Raw genomic sequence first — 16,829 nt, forward strand, 5'->3', positions numbered from 1 at the left:
GTACCCTGCCTCTCGCCCTGTGTAGCTTCCATCAAGTTTCATTGTTGCTAGAAAAATAGATGCTGTACTTTATGTCCTCCAATTGGGGAAATGTTCCTAGAAGGTACATAACACAACAGTATAATAAATTGGACACGAATGAAAAGCCAGAAATACAGAATACAAATGAGTGAATTGCTAAAAAAATATAAATTGACTGTTTAGAAAGACTCATTTATCATAAGTACCTGCTGTTCCCCAAAGAGAAAAATAAATAATATGACAACAGTTGGACACAGAACAAACCTCGAATCCCTGGATGATGCTGGAAGTACTGAATGCCCTGTACAAAATGTACTTTAGTCAAAATGTTGAATCTTTTTTTTGAACAAATACATTTGTGAGGAACAGTGTTTATTGACTGAGAGCTAATGAAGTGATGGGCCTCCTGAAAATAAATAAGGATTTTTGTCACCACTGTACACACAGATGGCTTACATAGCTATGGAAAAGTAACACTCTTGAATATGTACGTGAGCAGGTTAAAGATCATAATCACTACTGTGAAGGATGGTATTATTAATGTAAAGGGCACCTAGATTAATTCGTTCGTTAATGATTATGTCCGAATATAATAACTTAACCACATAATTGTGCAAAGGAAGTAGTGATCTAAAGCCTCGGGGTGGGGGTGTTGAGAGGCATTAAACTATGTCCTTGTTCTATTGAGGCCAAATCCCTGAAGATGAAGTTATTTCACAATCACAGCCACTGTTATTTCACAGTGTGAGCCTATGGCACAAGAAAAAGCATCAACACAAAGACTACCCTGTTTGTTTTATGACATAGACTTAATATAGCCCAGTGGGTCTGCAGCTAATTTATTAAATGTCAAAAATAATCATCACAAAAAATACAGCATGACTAACAGCACCTTAATTTTGTTCCAAAATAAAGCTTTACTATAATGTAATAAATACAAAACACCAATTTTAAATTAGTACTTTAATTCCAAAAAACATTTGTTAAAATCTAAATCAGAACTCATCACACTGATCCTCCAGTTTCATTTTTTCACAGTTCATCCTAGGATGAAGATGCAGGGTTACTTGGATGCACACTTGGATGACGCTTCACACGTTTCTATGCTGCCCTCTGCAGGACAGACACTTTAAGGCAACATGACTTTACAAGTTCTGTTAACAGAGCAGGCAAAGCACTTCAGATGCATCATTTCTCTGAACCGAAGTGAAAGTTGTCACAGAACAGTAACTGGGATAAGACATTAACGTTGCTAACCAGAACTTTACTTTTAGAACATGCTTTAACATACAGCATGTGTTTCTAAGCAGCAGGTCAATCATAATGATTTCAAGGGTCATCTCATAAAACAGAGAAGCATCCTGAGACAAACTCTGACATGCATCTAATTAGAGAAAACACTAGGATTAAAGAATGCTACAGCAGTTCTTCACAGGCATCTTTATAGATTTAAAAAGAATTGTAAGATATCAAGTGGTTATTGAAAATTTTACTACAGAAGCTCTGAGAAGCCAGTCAGACAGAAATAAAGAAAAAATCCAGTGATTTTTAAAAGGGTGGTCTATTTCTTTTTTGTCACTCCTGTGTTAAAGCAACTCATTCTCCTTCCCAAGGCTTCAAATGCAGTCATTTTACACAATACGCACAAAGTGTCCGTTGGCATTGATGTACTGACACACTGATTATGGCATTAGTTGGTGGCTGTCGTTCCCAGCTTGTCACATAAGGATGAACAAACTACTCCTTTCACATCTGAATGTACGTGGTAAGTTTTATTCTTGAATGTAGAGTGTTAATGATGTGAAGGGTCATCTTGTAAAAAGTGTGATCATTCCATAGCAAGTAGTTTTTGATGGTTAGATGTAACCAGTGGGTGATAGCATTTAGAAAAAAAGCAAAAGCTTAGAAATGTATTTTCTTTTGAAATGTGAAGAAGGAAGTGGAAGACACCGAGCTCTGAAATGTGGCGCGAACTGCAGTCTCCTGGGTGACAAACTCGTGACTTCTTTCACATCCCCTTTAACCTCAGAAAGCGTATTTTGTCGCCCTTTAAAAGAGGACCCATTATGTCTCAGCACCTAATATTGCCTCAGCCAGTGCATCAAGGGACAGATGCCAAAAGGACACTTTATGGGTATCTCTGCAGCACTAGCAGTAGTGCTTTATCTGACACCTGTGAATGAGAATGTATTGATTTATGACTTAAGAACAGGCAGGAAAAAGAAAAAAAAATGATATTCTATATTTAATATTATTCATATGGGAGAAGAGATGAAAGAAAACAGACTGTGTTAGAAGGTAAAACTGTTTTGGGGTTTTTGGGTTGTTTTTTTTGTTTTTTTTTTTAATCTGCCCCAAATTCACAATGTGTTTGTACAGTACGATTTTTGGTCAAGAGGTTGTCCCTGTGTTTTGAATGGAATATAAACTCTTATGTGAGAATGAGTGCAAAGAACAGTAACACTGATGACTGTATCAGATAAGAAAAGGTGGTGATTTAGACCCATTTTACTTCAAGTTAAACCCAACACACCCCCTAACGAGCTATGATCCATTTCTATCCAAAGGAAATTCATAAAAGTAATGTTAGAAATGTGCCAACACACAATGTAAGTGCCTCGTGTTTATACTAAATGCTGAAATTAACATGAGGGCCTTTAGTTTTATTTATAACATGGAATAGAGATACCTCTAGTGGCCAAAATTAGTACTGCAAAACACTTTTCCCCCAGTAAAATAACAAATTAAGAAAGATTACTCTGGCAAAAGAAATTCCAATTAGTCAAATACAGGAGAGTTAAGACTTTAGATAATGTGCAAAGCCCTCAATTTGCCACGAGGGCTTCTGCACAAAACAGCCTCTATCTTCATTAGGATTTTAACAGCCTCCTCCTCTGGTTCACACTTTCTCCACTAATTTCCTTCTCACTTAGAAAATGCAGCATTAGCAAGACTGGTCCTTATCTTCTCTTGATCTGAGAGTGAAATGCTAACAGAGGAACCAAGTAAAATACAAAATATCTGGTAAACGATAATGTAACTGAGTGATTGAGGGGGTGGGGGAGCTGCTAAAAGCGGTGAGCTTCCTTTTGTGTTTCATCTTGATGCATTCTCAATCATCCAGGGAAACAAATCTCCAAAAGTCACCAACTTGGAGTGTTTCAGTTTGCCATCTTAGGGAGAAATCAACACATGTCCTTTGTATGTCCTTTGTTGCTGACATTTATTGATAAAAACAGTACAAAAAACCAACCATTTGTACACATATTTACAAATGGCCTGCTGAGTGGTGCATGGAGCAAGTTTTGGGTGGCTTGCGACCTAAAATCCAAGTACACAGATGCAAAAAAAATCAGGCCACTGTGCGATGTGTTCACTGCTACAGGTACACATGTGGTAAATGCAGACGACAGATACCGTGGCAGTGCCAGGATTGTGAGTGATTGCTGAAAATGTTGAAATGTACTCACTCACTTTTTATCATTATTTGTAAATATGTGTACAAATGGTTGGTTTTTTGTACTGTTTTCATCAATAAATGTCAGCAACAAAGGACATACAAAGGACATGTGTTGATTTCTCCCTAAGATGGCAAACTGAAACACTCCACTCCCAAACCCCCTCAATCACTCACCCCCACTCCCCTCCCTCCAGAATTCCTAGGTAACGACCTAATATACATATGAACGACTCCAGCATTTGACTGACTGCTCTCCGGCTTTTAAAGGTAGAAACGCAAAATGATGACTCCGCAGGGGTCTAAGGTAGAAAACCAAAATGACTGCTCTCCGGGGGTCTAAGTGTTAACCTGCGAAAAGTCGATTTCCAGTTCTAAAATATAAATTAATCAACAAGGAAGATAACAAATAAATCAGTACCAAGAGTACAGCCCACATGGTTAACGTTGGTTGGAATGGTTATTATGGAATTACGTAACAGCTTGTTTAGTCATGCTTCAGTAATGGCTTTGGTATTTACTGTTACTGTCTATCAGAGTCACACTGAGGACAAGGCCGTGCTGGGTTTGTTTTTAAGCTTCATAAGTAGATTTTACAATTCTATAAATCCTAAACATGTCTTGGTATAATATGATAACAATCAACGGTTAGAAAAGGACTTATTTAAGCAACAATTCTTAATTCAATTATTACAATCACGTACCCATCTGTAGCTAAAATGATCATGGATATCCATTAATTTTATTATCTGTCATTCTAATAACCCATTACAGACCTTTTTGATTAAATCATTTCTAACTAATATCATATCATTAGTATTTATGGATAATCAGAAGAGGATTAGCTCCTTACTGGAAGTTGGTGCTCCAAATAAAAAAAACAATTTAACTACTAGCTGTAATGTAGAGGTAGAACTAAAGGAGAGGGAAAGCATACACAAGCCATAACAAACTGTGTGTGTCTTCCTTCCTTCCCTTCTTTCCTTTGATGAACAGCAGAGTGACTGTGGGTGTAGTGATAGGCAGTAAGGGTGGCTTAAGAGCGGCTGGTCAGAGGGCAATCAGGAGATGATACGAATGCCAAAGTGTTTCTTGAGCTGCTCAAGGAAGATGAAGGTGAGCACTGTGTGGGGAATCAAGCGGATTCCTGCAGGAACAAGTCCCTGTAAACAAAAGTTACCAAGAGATTACTATTTGCAAGTTTCCTCTAACAAATCTATTCAATTAGAGCTCCTACATGAGATTAGGCAATAAACTAAACAATGCTTTTAATATTTTATTTATTATTTTTGTAAGGGTATTTCTTTTTTCTTATTTTAATTTCATGGAGGTCACAGGTACAGATGAGGCTGTAGATGAAAAATAGCTTCTTGGTGATCTCAGTCATTTGCAGCAATCTTTATTCATCTTTGCTGCCCTGTTGAATAAACTAATACATAAAAATGTTGCAGTTTGTGTTTATGCACAATGCCAACGTCATCAACAATTATCTCCAGCAACAACAAGAATAAGCAGTACTGTAAAAGATTATCTGCCCCCGCATCCACCAGATCTCAGCAACATAATCAATACAAGGCCCTGAAATGATGAAATCCATGGAAGTACAGCAAGTAGAAACCTGAAAGTCTGTCATGTCTCTATATCCTCTGGTAGCAGCCATTGTTAACCTCAGCTGCTGTAGGTCAGTGGTTCCCAAACTGTGGCATGCGTACCACCGGTTGTACATGGGCTCCCTCTAGTGGTACGCGGGAAGTATCCCCCCAAAAAATAAGATTAAATAATATGCCATGTTCTGGCTGAGGGATTTCTGAAAAATTTAAAACGTAGACATTTCTGAGGTTGATAAAGTTTATTTCAGGTCATACAACCACCTCTAAAATGTTTGTTTTAAAAGAGAGTAAAATAACTGAAGTGATACATTTAGGTTTTAAATGTATTTTGTTTTGTGTGTCTTTTACCTTGTAAAATGCGAGTGGACCCAGTTTGGCTGTTTCTCGTAAGCAATGCATCACCCCCTGAAGACAGAGACATTAATTAAAACTGAACACCAGCAAATACCAGGATTAAGGGATGAAAGTATGAGAAATGAAAAAGTGATAATGAATGATCCACTCACTGTATACTCTCCTTTTGAATTCATCAGCCTCGTCTTCAGTACGTCTAGAGGCTGACACAGGAATGTAGCACAGCCTCCCTGCAAATGATGTAGATGCAGTTCATATGAGTGAAGATCAATCAACAAAAATGTGAGTGCAAAATGTCTGTGTGATCAGTTATCAAGATCGTGGTAGTCTTGAGAGCTTGGAAAAGGAAGCCACTGAACTCTAACTTGGTGAAGACACTTCACTTCTTGGATGAAGACATTTTGCATCTTAAGATAAAGGTTCGTTCAGTTTTAAAAACTGACAAAGTCCACTTACTTATTAAAGCTCTCAAGACTTTATACCAGGGGTGCTCACACTTTTTCCGCATGTGAGCTACTTATAAAATGACCAAGTCAAAATGATCTACCCACTACAAAAATCCAAAACATATACTTATTTATAAATATATTGAGGATTCTTTATATCTACAATGTATATACATGCATAACCGCAATATCCAATATTTCACAACACAATTAACTATGTAAATTTTTTGTCATTACCTGAGTTTACTCTGATGACTTGCACTGAATTGAATCAGCCAGGGATGCATAGTCCGGACAGTAGCTGCTGACGGCCAGGTTTAAGAGAAAAAACCGAGAGCTAAAAATTGGAGTTAACTCGCTGACTAGCTTGTCAGTTTTACTACACTTCGCGCCGCTGTTTGCGCATGCGCAGCGACCTAAGCGTCAGAAAAAATCTGCTGTCATCTGACTGGCTTCCCTGTATCAATCAAGTGACGGGATGGATGATAGGCTGGCATCTATTTTTTTAATGCCATGCGATCTACCAATACTACCTTTGCGATCGACTGGTCGATCGCGATCGACGTATTGAGCACCCCTGCTTTATACCAACTGAATTAGATTAAAATAAAACCAGATACTTACCGCAATGAAGCTGGAAAGAAAGTGTGTGAATATGTTATCTCCCATCATGCCTGTTCCTAACACCAGCTGCTTGGCTTGGTCATAACATGCCAACTACAGAAGAAGAAAATAAGAGGAAGAAAATGAGTGTTAGTGTAAAAAGAAATAATGTGCCCTTTCTGAATTTCCTACCACTTTCGAATTAAATAGTTGGCTGCAATTTGGATTATTTAAAACACTGTTTGCCCAAAAGATAGTGACATCCTAGAATTTAGTTTTACAAAAAACAAACAAACAAGTCCAAAATACAGTCAAAAATGTACATTTTGAGTTTGGCTCCTCCTAGTGGTAGTACAAGAAAAAAAGACGATGTCAACAGGTGGGAGTGTTGAGTAAAAATATTAAGACAGCTGGCTGTAACAGTTACACAGCGATCAGTCATGCTTGGAGAATGCAATGTAACAAGCACTGCATGTTGTCAAAATATTCTTGCTTTCTTCTTACACTCTATACAACAGAAATGCTGCTTGATGTTTTGCTGCTGCAGACCTTCAATGATCTGTCTCGAACATAAAATGTACTTTATACTCATTTTCTGACTTACAGTTTACATTTTTCTGATTACACTTTTAGAATAATTAGACGTGAGCAGTTAGAACAGCGCTACATTGCTTTTTGAATGTTATTTAAGTGAGAGTTACAAACCTTTTCAGCCAGAAAAGAACAAATGGGGTCCACTGTATGACGAAATATCCTTTTTACCTTGTTACTTTTAATTAAAATCATTCAGAAATGTTTATGGTTGTGCTACTCTGACATTAGAATGCATGCAAATTGCTGGACAAAATTATTTCAAGTATCTAAACAACTATCAAACTTTTCATAGTTACCGATTTTGATTATTCCAACAATTTAAGTCATGTCTGAATAATTCATTTAAAATTTTTGATCAATTAAGCACCAATCTTAACAGTTTTTTTAGTCCCTTGACTGTGAAAGAATATTAATTAAATGCAGTGAAAATACATTTAAACTGAATTTTACATAATAGACTCTTCAGATCACGAATTGACTGAATGATTTTAAATACAAATAATGTCCTCTATCAGGAAATAAGAATATCACATCAATAACCCAACAATATTAAAATAAAAAATAAAATAGATGCAAATCGCCCATCATTGACCTGAGAACTATTAAGGTCTCTAACATTTTCAGACATTGTGATAATTGTTTAAAATTGGTATTGTTAAAAAAAAATACAGACAATGTTTCCTGATAGGAAATTGTAGCCTGCGAGCACATTTGTACTACCGTAACTTGCCTGTCCCACAGTAACCATTGCTCCTCTGCTGGAGGCCATGGAGGCTCCTGAAAAGAGTTTCCTGATGCCCTCTGCATGACAGGATAGAAATCAGAAGTCACACGTGATACCCGTGAGAGCTAAACATGAAGCTATAGTATATCCTATTTGGTATTTACCTTCTCTGAAGACTCTAAAAAGTCCATCAATGGCATGTTTGTAGCTGGAGGAAAAAAAAAAAAAAAAGCATTAAATTAATAAAAAAAAACATTCAAGCCGAACTTTTTAGACTATGAATTACAACACTCACTTTCTCCTCAGTTCTGGTGGTAGTTTCATGTCATTCTGCATCCTAGGGACAAGCACATTTCATATATTCTGATTTCAATAACTAGTGATTGCAGTAATTTGGATACAGAACTGTAACTGTATGTTACCTGACATTCACCATGTCTGCAGGGGTCCCAACAAACCCACCAGTGAAACCTGTTGGCAGAGAAACCTTGTTGGAATGCGTGTTTGTGAAAGCCCGAGTTATAGAAAAAAAGTAACAAAATATTTATGTGTGTGTGTGTGTGTGTGTGTGTGTGTGTGTGTGTGTGTGTGTGTGTGTGTGTGTGTGTGTGTGTGTGTGTGTGTGTGTTTTAACTCCATTAAACTTATAAACAGTTGGGTCCTTAGGTAACTGACCACTGACCCAAACTGTAAAAGCAGTTTTCTTCTGTTTCTCAGCGATTTCAAACAATAAAAGCTTTTCTCCTAATACATGTTCCAACCTCCAAAGGCTCCCAGCAGGACCTTCTGGTAAAAAGGCATGGGGCCCTGGTTCGTGCTGCCCATCATGTCCCTCACTGTTTCATAGATGGCAAATCTGGTGAGGGAATATGACATCTGACAAGAGAAAGAAAACAAAGAAAAAGACAAGAAGAGAAAGAATTCTTTATTTAATTATTGAAAATTTTGTATTCTGGTTCTTTCCCCCCTTTTTCTTTTCTGTTTTCTTTTGTAAATCGACTAGTACGTACGGACGGACGGACAGACCTACCTACCTAAAGCAAAGCAGTTTTAAAAGCAGCCTTTACATTAGTGAACTTTCATAAATTCTTCATTTATTATGTCCCAAGTAAAATAGTTCAAACCTTTAGTTTGTTTTGTTTTTTTCATTTTCAGGATTCACATAGGACTGATATCAGGCGAGTCAATCAGTAATCACATGGTCAGACCACCATTTAAGAGTTTTGACAGTACAGAGAGGTGCTAAGACCTGTGGGAAAATGATACTGACATCTCCATGAAGTTTGGCAACAGAAGGAAGCATGAAGTCCTCTAAAGTCCTTCTGCTGATAAAACCACGAGCAACACCAGCAGATGACATGGCACCCCAAACCACCACAGACTGCAGAAACTACACACTGGACTTCAAACACTTTAGATTCTGTCCCTCTGCACTTTCTCCAGACTGTATGACCTTGACATAAAACAAGGAAATAAAATGAAAATCACTTTCATCTAAAGAGGACTTTGGACCGTTAAACCGAAATCCAGCTCTTTTTTCTTTATCCCAAGTAAGATGTTTTTGACACTGTCTCTGGTTCAGGATGAACTGTAGCTCCATTCCTGAAGATGTTTGTTCGTGGTGGCCCTTGATGCATTGACACCAGACTCAGTCCACTCCTTCTGAAGCTTTTCCAAGTTCCTGAAATTACTTTTCCTGGCAATCCTCTCACGGTTGTGGTCATTCAGGCTGCTTGTTGACGTTTTGATACCACACTTTCCCCTTCTAGTCAACTTTCTATTGATCAATGCATCGACACAGCATTCTGCAGCCAGGCTTTGTCACCTTTGTCAACTGAACAACTCTCAAGTCAGCAGGTTTCCCATGACTGTGGCTGAATGTGATAGAGTGCACAGTACTACTACTGTTTAAATTTACACAAACTCTAAATAAAATACGCTAATAATTTGAGATAATTTGGATTTCTGATTTTTATGAGCCTCTAGCCATAATAATTAAAGTTAAAACAAAAATATTTGAAATATTTCTCTTTATTTGTAATGGATACAGATATTATAGTTTATTTTACTTACATAAAACATTTTCAAAATTGTCTTGAACTTCATAATTACTAATTCATTTAAACATTTGGGTGTATTTGGTATGGCTTAGGTGCGTGCGCCTTTAATTACAGGGTGGTTGAGAGGAGAGTTTAGTTCACTTACGGTCTGACAGGATCAAACTTGAACAACCCTTTATTGACAACTCTTCGTTCTCACCGCGGTCACACCTCTGCAACATTTATAGACTTGCAATTCACCAGTGACGTATTTGATCATATCCTGCTGCAATAAACCAGTTATTTTATTCATCAACCACAGTTAACTTCACATAATAGTCAGCACTACAGTGTAGTAAGTTCAAATAGTAACATTTTTAATCTCAGTACTATGCATGTGCTACAGGTACCAAATTACATGCTTAAAGTAAATGTCTCACTCTGTTTTAGTGAGAGAAACAACCAATGAAGAAAACAACACACACAAACACACAGAATCCTATGGTATGCACACAGGCACCCATACCTGTCTACATAGTGAAGCAGATAGACCACTGTATAGAGCCAGGACTCCGTCGTTCTTCACCACATGAACAGCCATTCCAATCATCCTCTTCTTTACCTCCTGCTGCGTCTGTAAGTGTACCTGGACAGACAGTCATGAAGATCACACAGTAAATACACAGCAAATAATGAAGAAACTGATATAATGTGTGTCTATTGTGGCTGATACAGCAACCTCACGAACTTTTAGTTTTACAGAACAACTTGTACCACAAGGGGTGACTGTATAATCTGAATTCTCTGGTATTAGTAAAGCTCTAAAACACTCACCAAGCTCTGATGAGACAGTCGTAAGAGGAGGATAAGTCATGATAATACGTGCAATTTAGGCAATCATAAAGAAGTTTTCCAAATGTGTTACCAAGATATACTTGTTTTATTTTTCTTATCAGAGAAGGTCAATGGTCCAAAATGTGGCTTTAATCCTATGTTATTACCAAGATTACACCATGAAGGTCACTGAGCCTTCAAATGAAACTGTTGTCAGTGTCTACTGCAGTAAAATAGATGTATAAATAGTTATGATTCCTTGAGTCGCTTTTTTGTTTAATCACCATCCTGACTAGGTGCTTGATTTTATACACCTGTGACCATGGAAGTGATTGGAACACCTGAATTCAATGACTTGTAAGTGAAAACTTTTGGTGTAGTATTGGGGTGTTAACTGCACAAGCACTACCCCGGCTTAAGCTGAGTTAAACTGGACTCGACAACATTTTGCATGTTTCTGGAATCTTATTTTTATTATTTTAAGCATGGCTGCACTTGAGGAACTTTTCCATTCTGTTCCTTGTTTATGCCAACACTGCTGTACGTGCTTTGTCCTCAGTGGTTACTATACTTAAGCTATCAGTGAACCAACACGCATTCACAAGCCAAGAAACACTTGTGCACACTCATCGTGTTGAAATATTACACCAGGATGAGGTGATAAGAGTCTGGCTAAATTATTGTCTTTTTAGGTGAGGTCAGAAAAATCTTGTTTAGCAACTCTCCAGTACAGGTTCAGAAAACAAAAAACAGTTTATCTGATGGTGTAATAGATCTCCTGATTAACACACATACAAAAAAAGTATGCTGATAGGGCATGACCAGGCAGTTTTCTTATTTGACGTGGGTTTGGTGATACACGTCATTCCTAAATGCAGATGTCCTGCTGTTAACGTTTATGGAAATGTGGTTTGTTGGTATGCGTTGGCTTTGTAAGTTGCAAAGTCGCAAACTGCCTTAATGTTGGGTTACAAACTACAGAATAAACCCCCAGTTCTTTTGTGTATGATATGCACTAATTATAAGCGTATCCTTTCTTTTCTTTATCCAATGACAGCTCCCTACAAAACCTATAAAGTTGTTATTATGGTATTTAACTCGTGGGGGAATGAAGGTTATTACAGAGGAGTAAAGATGACATATTTAGGCTGCAGTGGAACACCGCTCAATGCTCTGAACAACAGACTGAATACTTTAAATCTGTTTTTATGCTAAAAGATAGCAAGACAAGCAGTGACAAGCAAACATGGAATGCGACTCACTTCAACCGTATATCAAAAGTAAACAGATTCAGTGAAATTCACTTTTGTTAAGTAAACAAACAATTCTCCCACATGGGATCCAATTCACTCTGACACAAAGAATAACAATGGAGCAAAACAGCATCACCATTAGCTTTCAGAACACACCCTTTCATTTCCACAACAAGGAAATAAGCTGCAATTACGTGCCCTCAGTTTATGGAAATAACCACAGTACTGTATACAACACAATAAAAACTTGCACAGTCACTCTATTGTCTCACAGTGAAATCACTTTGTTGTTCACTAATGTAGACTATCATGTTAGACAAGAATAGCTTGTCAGTAATAAATCTCAAAATCACCTTAAACTAACTAAAATCAGGTTACTAACAAAAACCCCACGGGGGACAAATGTTGACTACTTTTTTATCATTTCCCGAAAACTAGTCCTTGAGGCAACTTTTGTTTTGGTTTAGCACTATATAAATACAATTGAACTGAACTGAACAGAAGCATCTATAATTTATGTTTTAAATAATACTTTTAGAGGTCAAAGGTTCATCACTGTCATGAAAGGTGCCTTGATTTTTCCTCTGCCATAAACTTGTATTTTAATCTTTCCCATAATTTGTGTGCCAACTACGAAGATGAAGCTACACTTCAAAAACATCTCCAACCAGTTCACAAGCTAACACACATAGAGCACTTCATGGCATTTTTTGCAGTGGGGTAATTGCAAGCCTTAACTACATAATTACACACCACAGGACTTCCTGAGGACCAGTTGGCCTTATTAGGCTCACATGCTGCTTTTTTCTGTGCAATCAAAAGGGAGTAACATAAGAAAGAATTTGAGTAATCTGTTAGAGATGTACAAATTTACTTCTCCATGCAGCAATGTGACGAAATCAACAAGAGTGAACAAGCATGTCCCTGCAAACACTCACAGATCTGCATTCTCCACCAAGGAGAGTATGTGGCAAAAGTTTTTTTATTTTTTTATTTCTCAGTGTGATTTAAATTGCACTTAATCTATTGATATCCGAACATACATTCTCTTCCATTTATCCATTTCACACTTGGGGCAGCTGGAGCCTAACTCAGCTACCATAAAGCGAGAGGCGGGAGTATCCCCTGGACTTAATGCCACCCTGTCGTAACACCACTTTTTTATATTTTTACTCAAGTAATCAACATGTTTTGCTAATTAGACCTGTATATCCTAGACTGGAAGTCTAGTCCCAACTTATCTTAATTCATAAGTCATATATGTGTCATGAGTGGGCCTGAACAATAACGCCACTCTTCTAAAATTTGTCATAAAAATAAAAAGTATAATTTATCCATTTACAAAACAATTAGCAGCCTGAGATAAATACAATTTCCAAAATATATTTCAGTTTTCCACATTTAATGAGACTACTGTCACTGCACAATGCTTACAGTTTACAGATGACAGGAACAAAAATCTTCACATGTAGTTTTTGTAGCTAATCAATAGTACGTTTTTATTTTATTTTAATCAAGCTTTTTAAATATTGTAATACTTGAATTTTCATCCCATTTTTACTCCTGTAATTAAGCCCAACATCTCCGCCGAAGGGTTAGCAGTACATTTAAATGAAACATTGGGGTAATCGATGCCTTCACTGCAGGTTTCACACTTTAAAGACTCGTTCGATGGGGCAAGCAATCCGACGGCCCAGTTCGGGCTCCCAGACCGGATGTTTAACACATCTGTCTTCGACCATGGTACCTCGAAGTCTGTCTGTCTTTAATAAAGGCTGAAGGTGTGCAGCTTTTGAAAGCACAGAATGATATCTGAAAACCACTCTGTGATGAGCTATTCGCGAATAGCTAATATGTCATGTTCCCCAGTACTGCCTCTGGGAACAGCTGTACCCATGTGTCAAGGCCTGCACACGCGGCGGAAGGTTACTGTGCCCCTTACGCCGCTCACCTTAAGGAGATCCAGAGGATGCGTGCAGCAGGCGGCTCCACATGATGCCAGCCCACCGAAATACCACCGCGACATTCGTTTTTCAGTCATGCTACCAGGCTCTGCTTGTCCCGTGCAGATACAGCGGTTACTTCCTTCCTGTCAGTCCGACTCGACACGCTGTCCGGCTGCTAGGGTGGCTTCGTGGCCTGCTGGGAACAGCTGCTGTATCTCTGGTGGTCTAGAGGACACGGATAACCTCGTTAATCTTCAAACATTGCGATAAGGGCCTGCGCTAAGGACCGGGGACTTTGGCAGCATCGCGCACACTCGCGCCACATCTCTTCTGTGTTTTGGTCTCGAGCTGAAGCGTAATAGGAATCAGTAGTTCTCAAGAGAAGAGGAGCACAGCCAATTGTCAGTGAGGACGGCGGATCTGCCTACTGTCCCCGAGGATCGAGATCCAAAGGTCGACAGCGGTATGAGAACGCTACAGCCCCCGACACAGCAAAAACTCACATAGCCCACTTTTGCATCTATGAACTGTCACGCTTTTTAAAGCGACAGGCGTCCTCTGCGCAGCTGCAAACAAGACGAAGTGTCGCACTGTCCCTTTAAGAAGACAACTGTCGACATTCTCACTCAAGCGGTAACGAGCCATGAAAAAAAAAAGAGTTTGGTGATGGATACTGTTCATATAAGACAACGTTTTATCACGCGAGACCACTTCAGGTGATTAAAAAGTGTAATTTAGTCATGCAGGAGGGGGTAGCATGTCCAAACACGTGTCTCTGAATGGTTGTTTGGTGTTTGTTTGTTTTTCAGACAATTAAATATTAATATTTAGAGAAAGAATACGCTTAAAGGACTGTAAAATAAACGAAATATAAGTGAGGCGTAGTGTGGGTAATAGCAGGCCTTAACATAAATATTTAATCCCTAGACAGATAAATATTACCTTTGGTTACTTCACCCGTTGCCTACTGATGGTGGTCAGAGGGCTCGGTGGCGCCAGTGTCCGGCAGCCTCACCTCTGTCAGTGCGCCCCAGGGTGGCTGTGGCTACAATGTAGCTGCCATCACCAGTGTGTGAATGTGTGTGTGAATGGGTGGATGACTGGATATGTAAAGCGCTTTGGGGTCCTTAGGGACTAGTAAAGCGCTATATAAATACAGGCCATTTGGTTTTGTTAATTATTCCCATATATTCATATATTGAACATGAACATGATTTTTTAAAACATAATCTCCATTTCAGAATATATTTGTTTGTACAGGCACAGGAAAGAGCTTTGACAGTATGACAGTGACAGGGGATTTCTTTAAATCACCCTGTAATTCTTCAGCTAAGACACCTGAGTTAGAAAACACAGAGACTGCAGTCATTTTTACACGCGTGGGCAGCAGCAAACGCACCCTGCAACTGCACACTGCTGCCTGCGTTCCTTTATTTTATACATGTCTGTGTGTGTGTGTGTGTGTGTGTGTGTGTGTGTGTGTGTGTGTGTGTGTGTGTGTACAAAAATAACAACGTCACTCAGAATCAGCACACACTTAAGATTATAGTTTCACTTCTATAAAAAACATGCTCTGCAGACCTGTAGTTTCCTGTCTACACTTACCTACACTGTACAGAGTGTACTAAAAGCAACGGGTTATTTCCCTTTTCTACATCTGTTCTCAAAAAGAGGAAATGGTTCAGTAACTGAAAGAGTTCATCAAAAATTATTAGGTGAAAAAGTCACATAGACATTTAGATTGCTTAAACAACAGAAAAACACATTTCATGAAGCTGATCAAATTATATAAAAACAAAAATCTCTTGACAGACAGGGTTGTACATGCTTTGAGTCCATAACAGTCCATAACATAGAAAGACAACCACACATGCTACATGCTATTTAATGACTAATTGTAAAGATTTCCTTGCATTTAGCGTGTTGTTGTCAAATTCACTGGTGAGAACACTCTTAATGAATTACCTGTGGAGAGGTAATCATGACTGAGGCCACTCTAGCTTTGCAGCTTGATGTTTAACTTTTTATGCTGAGGCTCCAGAGCTGACCCCGAGTTCAGCAGAGAACTTATTCTTCTAGTCTCAAGAGAAAAGACGCTTAAGAAAGGTGTGAAAAAAGTTGACTAGAATTCAGGTAGTTTTCAGTTTTAAAATGACATTTTTTATGTTTACATTTCACCTTAACTGAATTTGACATGTAGATTGCTTAGTGATCAATAAAAAGAGCACATCTCATGAAGCTGATCACATTATATACAATTTTTCCTCTGACAAATTGTACCATATTGCAGCTGAGGGTGCTTGGAAATAATTAGACTGTGAATTATGTTGTGTCAAAACAAAAGCGATAAGGGTGACTGAAAATAAACTCACTGTTTGTTCCATTCCAAAAAGAAGAACTCCTCATCAATATATTGCCCAATTGCACAAAAGAGGCCTACCTTTAAAAAAAACTTTTTAACAAAAGTTCAATATGTTGCTGTGAGGGCAGCATAAAGGAAACACTACATAGAGACACATCTTCTCAGGTGATGTGTGCTTTGTTTCTTTCTGATGTAAAACTAAACAATGATCACATAACACATAATGACACCTGAACCGGTCCCAAAAGTAATATATAAAGGTTGTTGTTGGAATAGTGCATTGTTTCCTTACAGTTTACTTGTGCCCCCTTGTGTTTTCTGGGTGCTATTACTACTCAAAGTGCTTTAAGATCCAGCAGCATTTCATTCTTCTCTTACTCATACTCTGTATGGTTAAAACACACACACACACACACACACACACACGGTAGAACAAACATGCAGTAAATGGGAAATGGTTAACAAGAACAATGTGAGCCGAATGCTTAAATGATAATCTAGATTCTGCATAACGTTCAAGTTCAGACTGAAAAGACCTCAAAGGACAAATTTTGTTCTGTGTTCATAATCGGTGACATGTGAGGTA

General features: G+C 38.2%; 1 protein-coding gene across 1 annotated transcript; it reads right to left on the bottom strand.

Moving 5' to 3' along the window:
• Window positions 1-988: 988 nt before the first annotated feature.
• Window positions 989-14,333, bottom strand: slc25a10b (solute carrier family 25 member 10b). The gene is made up of 11 exons (XM_085355074.1): window positions 13,887-14,333; window positions 10,375-10,494; window positions 8,571-8,685; window positions 8,232-8,280; window positions 8,105-8,146; window positions 7,974-8,017; window positions 7,816-7,886; window positions 6,513-6,605; window positions 5,595-5,672; window positions 5,437-5,493; window positions 989-4,641 (listed from the first exon to the last, which is right to left on the bottom strand). Exons 1-11 carry the CDS (start codon window positions 13,974-13,976, stop codon window positions 4,540-4,542), a joined length of 861 nt encoding a protein of 286 aa, XP_085211200.1. The 5' UTR covers window positions 13,977-14,333; the 3' UTR covers window positions 989-4,539.
• Between the last annotated feature and the right edge of the window lie 2,496 nt (window positions 14,334-16,829).

Source organism: Diplotaxodon limnothrissa, linkage group LG6, assembly GCF_057381915.1.
Source record: "Diplotaxodon limnothrissa isolate DT_005_m linkage group LG6, D_limnothrissa_male_GT1.1, whole genome shotgun sequence".
Classification (NCBI taxonomy): Eukaryota; Metazoa; Chordata; class Actinopteri; order Cichliformes; family Cichlidae; genus Diplotaxodon; species Diplotaxodon limnothrissa.